Genomic DNA, 15,301 nt, shown 5'->3' with positions numbered 1-15,301 from the left:
ATATTGTCACTGGAATAGATTGAAATAAAAATAGCAGTGAATTTGGCATCCTGGCTGTGCTCATAACTAACAGTATGGCCTGTAAGTGCTCTTTCCACTGAAATTCTAGACATTATTGAAACCTTCCTTCCTTGGTAGCTGGTGTGGACGCCGCTGTTGGCAGCCTACAGCATTGGACTGCAGAACTGTGATGACACTGAAGTGGCCTCCCTGTGTTTGGAGGGCATCCGCTGTGCAATCCGGATCGCCTGCATCTTTGGAATGCAGGTGGGTGTAAGTTAACAAAGCTCCAGAGATGCTGGTAGGCTGTGTTCTTTTAGATTTGGCAAAACCTGGAAACTATCAGGCATTTAAAATCTCAGCAAACTCCTTACTTGTGCCCACTGAGAAGCAGCCCACAGATTTGTGCTAGCAACTGCCTCATTGGGAGGAGAAAATGGAAGTTTGGGTTAAAACTCTCTTTGAAAGGTTTTATGGTTGAAAAACTTTCTTTGAAAGTTCAAGCTACTTGATTAGATTTGGTCTGCCTAACTTGCCTTCCCTGGTGCTTAAAAATCAGCTTTTATTATAATTCCCTCATTTCCAGATCTTCTCTGGGGGGAGCAAATAGTTCGGTAGGAAATAAATATGTCTGTAAACTTTTTGAATCTGGGAAAATTCTAGCAAATAAAATGTAATTTTCAAACTTATGAAATGAGGACATTGTCAGTCCCATTCATTTTCTAAGTCAATAAGAATTTATATCCATTTATTTTGAAAAACTCAATCTTCTGTTCCCATTTATTTTACAGTTTAACATTTTCTTTTGTACCAAGACCATAGGCTTTGACATCAGGCAATCTGGGTTTCAATACCCAGCTCTGCTATTTCTCTAGCCATGTGACATTGGCCAAGCTAACTTCTCTCTAAGATACCTTGTATTTCCTCATTTGTAAACGTGAAAAAAATAGACCTACCTTGCAGGATTGTTACAGATCCCAGAATTTATGGGATAATGTTAGCATTCAACAGATTCCTCCTCTGCTCCCTCCAAAGGGAATGGAACAGGAACATAAGTTTGAGGTCATTTGAAAAGGAGAAGGCTAGTTCTCAAACATGTGGTGTGTGGGAGCCTCAGTGGGATGTTCTGATAGTAGGAGGACACCAGCATGGAATAGCTGGCATGTTAATGTGCATGAAGCCTGTCGTGTGTACAGAAGGTATCACAGAAGCCCAGTGCACCAGCCCCACAGATGTGAAGACGGTCATGCTCAGGGTGGGATGTCACTGTTCTCTCCTGGGCTTCCATTACAGCTGGAACGAGATGCCTACGTTCAGGCTCTTGCTCGCTTCTCCCTGCTGACAGCCAGCTCCAGCATCACAGAAATGAAGCAGAAAAACATTGACACCATAAAGACGCTTATCACAGTGGCTCACACTGACGGCAACTACCTTGGGAATTCCTGGCACGAGGTGTGTGTCTCTCTGAAAGCCTGGTAATTGCCTTTTTTTAGTTCAGGTGACTACCACATTCCTTTTATTCACTGTCGGTTTCTCTTTGGTCACTTTCCGTTTTCTCGAAGTTGAGCCTAACTTTAACTCTGGGTTTTCTCTTATCCACAAATACCTGAGATATCTAAAGGTCAGTCTCTGGGGCTGTGGTGAGGGAAATGATTTTGTTCAGATGCACCACCTCATGAGGTGATCTTACACCCCGGGGCCAGTGTCCTCATGGAGTGCACTTCTATTGTGACAGCTTTGCTCCATGTTAATGCCACTTTCCCCAAGTCCTTACATACCTCTGGGAGTTCTCACCCTCAGCGAGTAGATTTAGGACAAAGCTGGGAGCCTGATTTATCTCCCAATTCTTTCTTTAAAAAAATGGTCAGCATTTACAATGAGCCATTAGGGAAATTGCTAGTGGGTTCACATTTTCATTTAACTAAACAATATCCCAACATTCTCACATAATTATGTGTACAAGTGTGCTTGAAAGGTCATCGAAATTTTAGTTCTAAGGAAAAGATTGAAGTAGAAACAGCCTAAATGTTCCAACAATGAAAGATTGCTCTTTTTTTAATAAGTGTGATACACCAGTTCTTTGACTGTTACATAGCCATTTAAAATGATGTTGCGGAAAGGAGAGACAACCAGGCATCATGCACTTCCTGGTCACATTTGCCCAAAATTCAAACTTAAATCAATTTGAGCCTCTACTGCAGTTTACAGGAAATACAGGATACAGAGAAGCACAGTAAATGATGATAATGAGAATGCAGTCTGCAGATTAGGGTATGAGAGACCCTCAGTGCAAACGACCAGGTTCTTCAACAAATAACTTGCAAGAAAAATAGTAGATGAAGTGGGGGACCTATGAATTAAAGAGACTTTAGAGAAGAAAGATAAAGATGTTATTAAAAACTAATACTGAGGATATCAAAAAGTCATAATAAAACACTGTGAGACTTCATCCCTTGTGCCAAACATACAAAGAGAATGAGGTTTAAAAGGATAAAAATGTTAACATCCTGTCCTAGCCAGTTTTGCTCAGTGGAAGAGTGTTAGCTCTTGGACTAGGGTCACAGGTTCAGTTCCAGTCAAGGGCACACACCTTGGATACAGCCTCGATCCCCAGCACAGGGCAGGGTACATGCGGAAAGGAACCAATCAATGTGTCACTCTCACATCGATGTTTCTCTCTCTCTCTCTGTCTCTCCACCTCCCTTCCACTCTCTCTAAAAATCAATGGGGAAAATATTAACATTCTCCCCGCCACCCCCTAGCCAGTGTGGCTCAGTGGCTGAGCATTGATCTGTGAACCAGGAGATCACAGTTCAATTCCTGATGAGGGCACCTGTAACACATGTACATATGTTACTTTTGTCCTTGAGAGAAAAGTATAAAGAAGAGAGATGAGAGTACTGAGTGGTGGGGACTGGTGCCAAGAAAGAAATTTGCTGTTAGCCTCCTCCCCCACCCAGGGATCAAATAGTTACGGGGAACGGCCTGGAGCCAGACCGCTGGTGTCTGATCTGGGCATCCACCTCTGCCTGCCTATAGGGCATAGTGGTTACTTCGTCTTTAAGCCTCCCCTTCTTCCTTTCTACAACCTTCACAGCGTTGTTGTGAGGATGAAAGTAGTTAAAATGCACAAAAGGGCTTAGACCTGTATTGTTAGTTATCATCATGATCATCATGGCACAGACCTTTGTCCATCTTCACCCATCCTTTCCTTTTGCTATACAGCTCTGGAGTATTTCATGTTAGAACAGATGAGGATGGGTGTTTTGCTTTTTATAAGTTGGGTGCTTTTTTAAAGAAATAATTTCCTGCCCTGGCCGGGTAGCTCAGTCGGTTAGAGCGTTATCCCGATGTGCCAGGGTTGTGGGTTCAGTCCTCGATCCCCAGACAGCACACGTGCAAGAAGCAACTAATGAATGAATGGGTAGGTGGAACAGCAAATTAATGTTTCTCTCTCTCTCTCTCTCTCTCTCTCTCTCCCTCTCTCCCTTTCTCTCCCCCTCCCTCACTCCCTTCCTCTCTCTCTTTAAAGAAAAAATCAATTAAAAAATAATTTCCTGTCTTCTGAGGTGTCTTAATACCTAGTGAATTAATGAATAGCTGCTTTCTCTCCTACAACTTTATTTTTTTAATCTGGGAGGTATGACCCATGTGGGGTTTTTACTGGTTGCCAAGCATTTGCAACACCTGGAAATATTAAAAATGAATTAACCACCTATTTGATGGTCAGAAACCTTGAGAAATCAGGTTAGAGCCAATAAATTTTTGGCCACAAGTATTCACATACTTGAGATTCCAGCTGTCCCTAGCTTCTGGAAAAGGGGGTGGGTAGGCATTAATAGTTTACTAGTAATAATTTAATAGTGTGCTGTGTGGACCAACCAGGGAATGGCTTTCTTTGGTAGAATTAAGTGCCTTTCTCAGTCAAGAGGAAGACAGTTTTAAGTAGATACTCAGCAGTGCTCAGTGGTATAGTGGAGCCCTGTCATCTGGGATTGGATTGTAAGATCAGTATGAAAGGCAAATCTCAGCTTTAGTCAGAAGTTCCCATGAACATCCTCAGGAGGGCTTTATCTGGAGATCTGTGCACCATCCTCCAGTGAGTTTCATGAGGCTAGCTTTCCCTCCAGGAGAAGCGGAAACTAGTTTGTTTCTTTAGGTAAGCTCCAGGTGAGAGAGGCTTGTGTGTAGGTATGTGATCTCAAGCACCAGAACCACCCACAGGGCTGGAAGATACTCTTTTCTCCCACTGCACATCCATTCTAGGGCACATGCTCATTCATTCAGTTAACCAAGTAATAGTTGCCAACTATTTTTAAGTGCTAGGGATTCAGCAGTGAACAATACAGAGTTAATGCCCTGTTGGCACTTAAGACAGAGAACAAACAAATAATTATATGGCATAATGTTAAAAAGTGTGTGACCAGGGGAGGGTGTGTGATCTTGGGGTGGTCAAAGGAGGTGTCTCTGAGGACACAGGCCTAAGCTGAGAATCTAAGGAGTGAGCCAAGGGGAAGAGTATAATGAACATGTTCCAGGCATAAGAAACAGCAAGTGCAAAGGCCCCGGGGTAGGACTAGATATGTCAAGTTAAAGGAACAGCAGGGAGGCTAGTGTATTGTGTAGAGTAGAAAGGAGGTGGGGTGCCTAAGTCAGAATAGATGGTGCACTTATTGAATGGCATGGTGGATGGAATCTCCTTCTCTAGTCAAATACCTTTTTTTCTGTCTTGAGCACTTATTAAATTTACATAAACATTTATATCGCATAACTCTGTTGTACCAGCTTTTATTTTGCTCTTTCCCTTTTTAATAATTGGTTGTTGTTTTTTAAGTGAACTCTGTTGTCCAGAACTACATTCTGGGACTAGGGAAACCCCCCTAACACCCTCAGATTTTATTCTCACCTGAAAAGCTGTGTGTTTCAAAGGACTCTTTAATGACTAATTTAAGATCATACTAATTTAGGCTATAAAATGGGGCCTCATTTCTTCATGCCTTCTTTTCACTAGATCTTGAAGTGTATCAGCCAACTAGAGCTCGCTCAGCTGATAGGAACCGGTGTGAAGACCCGCTACCTGTCTGGGGCTGGGCGTGAAAGAGAGGGGAGCCTGAAGGGCCACACGTTGGTGGGAGAAGAGTTCATGGGCCTTGGTCTTGGTAAGACTCCAGGCCCCACAGCTGGCCATCACGGACTCTCAAGTTAACCGGAATGAAACACTGCTTGTCTCATCAGGACTGTCTCATAAACCGTCTCTTCCTTCTGTGCCAGCTGACAGTATGTTTACTAATGCAAGTGCTGCTTCAGCAGTCTTAGTTGTCATGAAACTGTCAAGTAATGCCAATTTTATCAAAATCAGCAGGGTGCATTACTTTTCTCTATATACATAAAACTAGACTAGAACTGGGAGGAAAAGCCACTTTCTTTAGAAAGGCTACAGCTTTGGTACCTCCTATTAGAGGAGTGGGTATGTGTATCTCTAGATTTTAAAAGGTGGAATCAACCTCTCTTCCATGTTCATTTGGGGGGCTTTTTCAAATGGTATTCTTATGAAAATAGAATTATTTCTGGCTATATGTTGGATTGAGAGGCTCTTATCAGTGATATACTGGTAACACAATCATAATAGTAAATAGGGCAAATAGATATGCCAGGCCACATTCTCAGCTGTCAGTGAGATTGGGACTATTATCCCCCGTTTGTAAATGAGGAAAGTTGAGGTACAGGGGGTAAAGTGAGGTACAAAGCCACCCTGCAAACAAGTAGCAGAGGTAAGTTTCAAACCCAGGCCATCTGATTACAGAGAGCAGGCTCCTAGGTCCCACAAACAGTGGTTAGAATAGTACAAAGTAGCAGTTAGAAGCATGAACTCTATGAAAATGGGGGGTTGTAATAGTACCTACTTCTTAGGGTGCATGTGAGGGTGACTGGAGTGAAATCCTGGAACATTATACTGAACATTCAGCAGGTGTAAGCCATTACATATTACAGAAGCTCTGGGTTAGTGTCCATTAATTCAAATTTGTTTCCTTAATATAGGCATGTAATACTATAAAAATGTAAAACACTACGAAGAAAGAGAGATGATTAATACAAACAAGGGAAAGTATAAGAATTCATTTTAAAAGCCAAACCCCAAAACCCAAGTTTCATTTTACTCCACCATCAGTTGAGGATTTTTTTGCCTGCAAACCATTCTCATTTGTGTCTTTTGTCTGCATGTTGATGCTGTGTTCTGAATACTTGACTGTTTTGGAAGCACCTTTGGTTTTGCGCATTGTGTTTCAGGTAATTTGGTGAGTGGTGGAGTGGATAAAAGACAGATGGCCAGTTTCCAGGAATCGGTTGGGGAGACCAGCTCCCAGAGTGTGGTCGTAGCTGTAGACAGGTAATGACTTTTCTCTCCAGTGAAGCTGGACCACCCAGGGGCGTGGCATGCTCTGTGTCAGCAATTTTCCACCTTGTTCATCTTATGGCACATATAAACCAATTACTAAAGTTCTGTGGCCGCCAAAAAAATCTTATCGTTGCAGATATGACCAAAAAAAATAGGTAAAATATTTTGATTCATTTACACCAGATGGCTTTTGTTGTGTTGGCTGTTGTCATTTTTATTTGATAATCTAAGGGAAAAAGAGGTCAGTGCCCCTAACTAAATAGTCAAGTAGTTCATGTTTTAAAAATTCTTAGGGAACAGCAGTTGAAAATCGCTGCTCTATGTAGTTACTTACTAGGTGAATGTCTCCTAGTATGTTTGACTGTTGTCAATGTTGTCAGTTCCAGATCACTCAAACTAAGAACTGTTCAAAGTGGCAAACGTGATCCATAACTCATATCCTTCACATTCATTTCGATTTTGACCTTGAATTGCATCATGACCTTTTAAAAAAAATTGCAACTTTAACTTTGTGACCAAATTGTGTCAAGTTAAAACTGCCATAATGTTCACAATTCATTAAGCCATTTTTCTTGAATAAACATTTTTATAAGCCTGTGGTAATTCCAAAGTTCAGTTCTGAAAATGTTGATTTTGGTAATTTTTTGCCAGTTTTTTTATCTTTTTATTTTTATTTATTTATTTATTTTTTTAGTATATTTTATTGACTTTTTACAGAGAGGAAAGGAGAAGGATAGAGAGTTAGAAACATCGATGAGAGAGAAACATTGATCAGCTGCCTCCTGCACACCTCCTACTGGGGATGTGCCCACAACCAAGGTACATGCCCTTGACCAGGATCGAACCTGAAACCCTTCAGTCCGCAGGCCGACACTCTATCCACTGAGTCAAACCTGCCAGGGCAATTTTTTGCCAGTTTTTTATTGCTGTCATGGAAGAGCAGCTTTTTGGAAGTCCTCACTCAGCCACTCCCACTGTGGTGACATCACATGCTAATATGTTTTAACTCTTCCCCCCTCCTTTTGATGTGTCACTTTCTCTGTCAGTATAGGCATTTCTGTTCGCAATGCAATTCATTGAACAGTTCTGTACCTCTGATGCCTCAGCATTTATTTTAAAGTGGAGATACCAGACCTGAAATGTTTCCTTTCTCCCTTTTCTAAGATTGTTTGAGATTGAAACTTAGGCTTCCAAATCTAATTTTTATTTTATTATGTCTGGAATTATCTTCCTAGAATTTTTACCGGATCTACTAGACTGGATGGAAATGCAATAGGTATGTATGTGACTCCTCTGTGACAACTGCAGACGCCTCATGTTGTGACCGTCTGACCATTACTAACGAAGCCTCGCATGTGTTGTTGGGTCTGGCCTGTAGTTGACTTTGTCCGCTGGCTGTGTGCTGTGTCCATGGACGAGCTGGCTTCCCCCCATCACCCCCGCATGTTCAGCTTACAGAAGATTGTGGAGATATCATACTACAACATGAATCGGATCCGACTGCAGTGGTCCCGAATATGGCATGTGATTGGAGATCACTTCAATAAGGTAACTCTTCAGATTTCAAAACTATTCCATCACTGTCCAAAACAGCAGGCAATTGAATTTTAAAAAGAAGTGAAGTGATGAGAGTTTAGGTGCCTATCACTCATTTTCCCTGTGGAGTCAAGGACAGCTCAGTAGGACCCATAGCATACTTACATATTGATAGAACTCAAAGTGCAAAATCTTCCATATCCCATATTCAGGATATAGGCTAACATGACAAAGAGCATTATAGTCACTCAACAAACATGTTGGTATTTGAAAGCATTATGAAACCCTAAAGAGCTTTCTGAAAAGTTTATGTTCCATATAGTTTCATATTAAATGTCACTTCCATTATTTTCTGACTTCCATTGTCATTCCACTTTTCTGAAACCTTTGTCAAGAAAACTAACACTTTCTTTTTAAAGAACTAAGCAAGAGCCTTCTATGCTCTGAAACTGACAACTACTGAGAGAAAGCCAGACTAAACTTTCTCTCCACCAGAGGTTTCATTATATACAGGTAGACACATGCACACCTGTATTGACCAAAGAAAAAGAAATCAGAAGAATATGTATGTATCACATGTGTAAGTATGTATTTGTGATGCTAATTGCTTCATAAGGGAAAAGTAACAGCTTAATAACACTGTTCCCTACCAAAGCACACTTCACAATTTACAAAATATTTCTCAGGCCTGCAGATATAATAATACAGAGTTATAATACAGATGCTTAAAAATAGTAAAAAACAATTTACCCAAAAGAGAGTCACTCTCTACACTGAATAGAAGAAAAATTGTAAAAAGAAGTTGTCTGCCATTGAATATAGAAGAAGCAGTAGAGTGCCGATAAATAATTTGTAGCATCTGCTGATTTCTGTGGTGCTCCCCCCATCCCCGGGGACCAATTTGAGGCTAGGAATATAATGCCACTAAATGTGTAGACTAAGGAAGAGTTGGGTACTGCTGGCTCTCACGGGCAGCTGCTAGCCTGCTCCCGGGCCCTACAGAAATAAGGCATTGTCAGGCATAATCTAACTTGGTACATCAACTAATCAAAGTTCTTGTTTACTTTGTATCCTTATTAACTCCAAGTAGGGTACCTCACAACATCTATTTAATAAACTACCTGAGTGCCTATACCAGGCAGTGGACAGATGAGGTCCCTGCCCTCAGGGAGTTCACCCACATTTTATGATAAAATAATTGATGGTAAAGGGTCAGGTGACACAGTATGTCAGTCCTCTCTGGAGGTGACCTTTCATCTGAACCCTCAATGAGGAAACAGCTACAATAGCCTAAAGATGACGCAGAGCAACTCTTTGCTGAGTGAATGGTGACACTGTCATTCATCTAAAGTCAACTCGTTCAGCAACCATCTTTCCCACTGTTCGGGTAAATAAATGCTTAGTGGATTAGTTGACATGATTGATGTGAACTTGCTGGAAGTCTGGGTTTCATGTTAAGTGGAACTTCTTTTGTTGGGGAGCGTCGATTTTACAAGTTCCCTTTCCGACTTGCAATTCTGTTGTCAAGACTCTACATGCCAGTTCTCAGTTATCACTGGGTCACTTCTGGGCAAGCTTGGGACATGGCAAATAGTACTTAGACATTTCATGGTTGTCAACTTCATTCCATCTAATCGGTGCCGTTAAGCACAAAGTTTGGAAAATTCAGTTGCTCGCCCTGGGGCTTTTTATTCTTTCCACCACCTCAGAAAGATGTCTGCTTCCTCTTGGGAACTGGAGCACATGAGAATCTCGAGGCTTGAAGAAATGGACGGCTAAGTACAGCTGTAACTTAGCTCTGGGGATTCTAGCAGAGCCATTGGAACAATCACATGTTTCTTTTCTTCTAAACTAGGGCACATGTGTGTCTTGGGGTATGCAAAGCTGCACAATAAGCCTGGTGTGGCCGAAACTGGTTTGGCTCAGTGGATAGAGCGTCGGCCTGCGAACTCAAGGGTCCCAGGTTCGATTCCGGTCAAGGGCATGTACCTTGGTTGCGGGCACATCCCCAGTAGGGGGTGTGCAAGAGGCAGCTGGTCGATGTTTCTAACTCTCTATCCCTCTCTCTTCCTCTCTGTAAAAAATCAATAAAATATATTAAAAAAAAAAAAAAAAAGCCTGGTGTGTATTCCTGAAATAGGAATTCCTGAATTCTCCTGGATTTTTAGGATGGGGATATATTTTTTATTAGTCTCTAATTACATAAACATTACCTGAACATCTTTAAAAAATTATAGCTAAAAACATCTTTACCATCACCACCCCCAACAGGACAGCCTCCAAAACTAATTGTTCTTATCAGTTTGATATAAATCTTTCCAGACACTTTTCTATACACATGCATATGTTGGTACTCAGAAATATAGATAATATTGTCTTGGTTTGTTTTGCTTTTTTAAAAAACATAAATAGTCTTACACACATTTTATAATTTGCTTCTTAATTATGCTAGAATATATGAGTTTATTCTTTTTTAATTGTAGTAAAACATACATAACAGAATTTTCCATTTTAACCGTTTATAAATGTAGAGTTCAAAAGTGTTAAGTACATTCATTGTGGTGATCTCCTGCGTTCTTTTCATCTTGCAAAACTGAAACTCTGTACCCATTAAGCAACGACCCCCATTTCTTCCTCTCCCCAGTCCTTGGAAACCACTTTCTTCTTTCTGTCTGTGAATTTGATGAGCCTGAGTACTCATACAAATGGAATCATGCAGTATTTGTTCTTTTGTATCTCGCTTATTTCACTTGGTATAACATCCTCAGGATTCATCCATGTTGTAGCCTTTGACAGAATTTCCTTCTTTTTATGAGGCTGGATTTATTCTTTTTTTTTAATTGCCAGATGTTATTCCATGTGAACTTATCATCATGCAGTCATTTTCCTATTGATCTTTTTTTTTATTATTGCAAATGATAATGACTTTTGTTAAAATTCAAACATTTTCCAGTCAGACACATGTCAGTGAAGTTTCTCCCCTGGAGCAGGCTCCTGCACACGGTTCAGATCATTTGTCAGGGGTTCGGGTGAGGAATATCCCCTTGCTCTGCTGTTAGGGTTTCTTCTTGAGGCAGAAGTTTACACCCATAACTTCAGTCCCTAAAAGTAGGTAACCCACAGACAAGTCCAATGTTAGGGAATTGAAAGCCTCACTATTTCTACGAATTTTCATTTGTAATGTTTTGCTTTAGGCGGCAGACGTGGGCAGTATGAAAAGGCTTTACAGAGACTTCCAGGTCTTCTGACCTGTCATGCATGTTCGTATAAAGTTAAATAGCACATGGAGAATTGTTTAATGGGTATAATTTCAATTTTGCAAGATGAAGAGAATGCTACTAGTACAGCAATGTGAATGTCTTTAACTACTAAACTGCACTTAAAAATGGTTAAGATGATATATATTTTGTGTTATGTGTATTTTGCCACAATTTTTAACAAAGCACATTTAAAAGAACTTGTAACTAAATGTGCATTACTTTCACCATTGAACTTAAATAAAATTGTATAGGTCATAACCACGAAATAATCTTGTTTTTTTCTCCTTCGGTGTGTTTTCCCAGAGCATTTGTTTTAAAGGCAAGATGTCCATTTTTGAGGTTCAGAACCCCACATCCACAGTTGTTTCACTGTGCCTATTTCACCTCACTTCCTGTTCTGCTCAGGTTGGCTGTAACCCTAATGAAGATGTGGCTATCTTTGCTGTTGACTCATTAAGGCAACTTTCCATGAAGTTTCTTGAGAAGGGAGAATTAGCCAACTTCCGTTTCCAGAAAGATTTTTTGAGACCCTTTGAGCATATCATGAAGAAAAACAGGTAGGTGCATTGTTCTGAAAGAGCTTTGGTCAAATTTCCCATTGGGCCCAGCCAGTGAGGCTCAGTGGTTGAGCATCGACCCATTAACCAAGAGGTCCCCGGTTCAATTCCCATCAGGGCACATGCCCAGGTTATAGGCTCAATATCCCTCACCTTTCCTCTCTCTCTAAAAAAAGAAAATCAATAAAAACATATTTTTTTAAATTTTCCCCATTGAGCCCCTAAAAAGACCCCCTACCACTAACCACACAATTTTTTTCTTTCTTGATGGTGGAAGCAAATAAAATGAACAGACTCTGATTCGCATCTATTGTCTCTAAGTAAATCACATTGCAATCGGTGTGTAACCTTTCCCAAAGGACACATTACACCACTGCAAATAGTAGTAATACGTCACACGTCTTTTTGAGGCTGTTGGGGGATGGAGGAGGTCGAGGGGCACAGAAAGAGTCACTGCTGAAGCAGCCTCCAGCAAGGTCAAGGATTATGTGACTCAGCATTTGTGCCCCAGGGAAGTGATAAAGAGGTCAGGGCAGCTACTAGCCCTTTGAAGTAGTCACCCTTTCCATTCATTCACTTGGCTTTATAGAGGCCTGCCATCTCCTAGGTACTATTCTAAGTGCCAAGCATCCAGCAATAATGAAAACAGTCAAAAATTTATATTTTCATTTGGCCCTGATTCAATAATCATTGCAACTGGGTGATAGGTATACAGTATTCATTACTCTATCCTCTCTACTTACATATATGTTTGAAGTTTTTCATAATAAAATTAAAAAGCAAGTCCTTGTTTATATTCCAGTGGGATAGATAAGTAAATGTTCAGTAAATCATTGGTAATTACTCTAAAGAACATTAAGGAGATAGGGATAGAAACACTCTTTATACGGGGCAGTCATAACCCAGTTATCAAGGACTCAGGTTCTTTCCATTTCTTTGTTTGGCCATCCACAAGGTCACTTTCATTCTTGAGCCTATTGTTTGTGATTGCTGGACTGAGGCTCTAGCTCCAGCCGTCATGCTGCCGTTCAGAATGAAAATAAGAGAAAAGGGGGCAGAACCTGCCATGTGTATTTCTTTTAAGACAAAAGCTAAACCTTCCCAGAAACCTCTTCTCCCTAATGCCATACATTTTTTCTGACATCTAATTTGTCAGAGCAGATCATGTCGCTCCCCTAGCTGTAAGGGAGGCTGGGAAATCGAAGACCTGGCACATGCAACAAGATTGCCATGTTGTCTTATACCGTTTATGATCTGTTTCCTGAAGTTGGGCATGTTGCCTGCAGTGAGAGTTCTGTTGTAAGGAGGTAGGAGGTAGCTTCTGGGTAGGCAACTAACTGTCTCTAATTTTTTTTTTTTTATATTTGTGTAAGAGTTTATTTGAGGCAAACTGCCGACATATGCTGGGGAGCAAGATCTCAAAGCTCCAGAGAATAATAGTTTTGCGGCTTTTTTTATGGATGTGATATTAAAGAGGAAACATAAAGACAATTACATGGAGATGGGGAAAAACAAGGCAGAGATTGGATTATAAGATAGTTAACAAGATTATGTGGTCTCTTATTTCAAAGGTGTGTTAACCTAGATGCACAGAAACTATGGACAGGTCTTGCCTGGGGCATGACTACTCACCATGACCTGCCCAATTAAGAATTTATGATCAATCATCCTGTGAGGTTCCTTTCCATAGAATCTCTTTTTTTAATCCACAGTTCCCCTTTTGGTCACAAATCAGTCAAAAAGATACATTCATGACCAAGCTTTGGTCAAATATTGTCTCTAATTTTTTTTAAGTGAATGTGGATTACTGCGTGGTTTAAAAAAATGTGTTAAGTGCTGCTTCTACATGATAAGCTGTGTATGTCTTCCCACTATACAAAGTACAAATGACACGGCTGCCCCATGCCTTCCTCAGGTCACCGACCATCCGGGACATGGTGATCCGCTGCATCGCCCAGATGGTGAACTCACAGGCGGCCAACATCCGCTCAGGCTGGAAGAACATCTTTGCCGTGTTCCACCAGGCAGCCTCGGATCACGACGGGAACATCGTGGAGCTGGCCTTCCAGAGCACAGGCCACATTGTCAGTAGGTGTCTCTGTTCCCTCCTAACATCCACCCACAAGTCCAGAAGAGGGACCACTTATTTATTATTTCCCGTCTCTTTTACTCCCAAAAAAGGGCTTCCTTGGTTTAGCTATACTGTGATATAATGATGTGCCATATTCTTCACAGGGTGCACAGCAGCCCTGTGAAGGAAATACTGTCAACTCTCATTATTCGCAGCGTCCATGTTTGTGAATTCACCTTTTTGCTGAAATTTATATGTAACCCCCACTAATACTCCTGGCACTTTGGTTGCCTTTTGTGGACGTGCTACCAGGCCTGCTGGGGGCAACCAGGTCGGCAGTGGAGGGCAGTTAAGGGCAATCGGGACGGCAGGGAAGCAGTTAGGCATCAATCAGGCTGGCAGGGGAGTGGTTAGGGGGTGATCAGTCTGGCAGGCAGAAGCTGTTAGGGGGTGATCAGGCAGGCAGGCAGGCGAGCGGTTGGGAGCCAGCAGATCTGGATTGTGAGAGGGATGTCCGACTGCCCATTTAGGCAGTCAGACATCCCTCGAAGGGTCCCAGATTGGAGAGGGTGCAGGCTGGGCTTAGGGACACACACATCCATGCACGAATTTCGTGCACCGGGCCTCTAGTGTTTTACATAAACTTCATTCAGGCATGAGTTACAGTGCTTTGTTGGCTGTGAATTCATTGTTAATGAACCAACAGTATATATTAAATAAGGTGTCTTTAAATAGATACATGTAAAGCAAGGTTATGTAATGATCAGTTGATGAAAATGTTATGACCAGAGGCTCGCAGAAACCTAACCTTGAATTTCCCCTAGAAGTGGTAGTTCAGAAATTGCTAATTCAGTATTCACAGCTACTTTAGAGAACCTAACTACCATGATTAATGAGAAGTGACTATACCATTGTTTTCCCCACTTTCCTGAAGAGAAAACCAAGGCATCAAAAAATAAAGTAGAACACCTTGCCCAAGGTCACGCAGCTAGGAAGTGGAGGAGCAGGATTCACACCAGGCAGTCCAGCCCAGAGCTGGCACCATGTCCCTCCACCCTGGACTGACCAGAAGTCCCTGTCCGCCTGCGATCCTTAACAAGATGTTTACTGGTCTTGATCTTTGTGGAAATTGTAAAGCATTTGGTCAGCTTTCATCTTTTTAAGTTTTTTTAACTTTTAGTAAACTTCTTGCTACGCATATATTTCTCCTAGATCATGTGATATTTGTAGGGTTTTGAAAACTTTAGGTTTCTAAATTGCCTTTAACCTTTAGCTCATTGACATTTATCTTTACAAGATTCCATTCAGAAGGTAGCACGAGGTATGGTCTTAGGAAGGAAACAAACAGATAATTAAGGGATGAGTAAAGATCACAGAGTAGGCCAGAGCCTTGCTCAGGACTCAGCTTTTGGCAGGCAAACCACTATGGGCAACTGCACAACACAGATCAGTGTTTACATCTTAATGTAGTTCCTCAAAC

General features: G+C 41.3%; 1 protein-coding gene across 1 annotated transcript in view; it reads left to right on the top strand.

Annotated features, from left to right (window-relative positions):
* The window catches only part of ARFGEF2 (ADP ribosylation factor guanine nucleotide exchange factor 2), an 89,583-nt gene that overhangs the window by 52,615 nt on the left and 21,667 nt on the right, over positions 1–15,301 (top strand). The window contains exons 20-27 of the mRNA XM_008159199.3: positions 139–267; positions 1,294–1,452; positions 5,012–5,159; positions 6,289–6,388; positions 7,633–7,673; positions 7,776–7,945; positions 11,599–11,750; positions 13,666–13,838. Coding sequence (XP_008157421.2) covers positions 139–267; positions 1,294–1,452; positions 5,012–5,159; positions 6,289–6,388; positions 7,633–7,673; positions 7,776–7,945; positions 11,599–11,750; positions 13,666–13,838 — 1,072 coding nt within the window. The remainder of the gene's footprint in view (positions 1–138; positions 268–1,293; positions 1,453–5,011; positions 5,160–6,288; positions 6,389–7,632; positions 7,674–7,775; positions 7,946–11,598; positions 11,751–13,665; positions 13,839–15,301) is intronic.

This window comes from Eptesicus fuscus, chromosome 12, assembly GCF_027574615.1.
Source record: "Eptesicus fuscus isolate TK198812 chromosome 12, DD_ASM_mEF_20220401, whole genome shotgun sequence".
NCBI classification, from domain to species: domain Eukaryota; kingdom Metazoa; phylum Chordata; class Mammalia; order Chiroptera; family Vespertilionidae; genus Eptesicus; species Eptesicus fuscus.
This window is presented reverse-complemented; position numbering and strand designations above follow the sequence as displayed.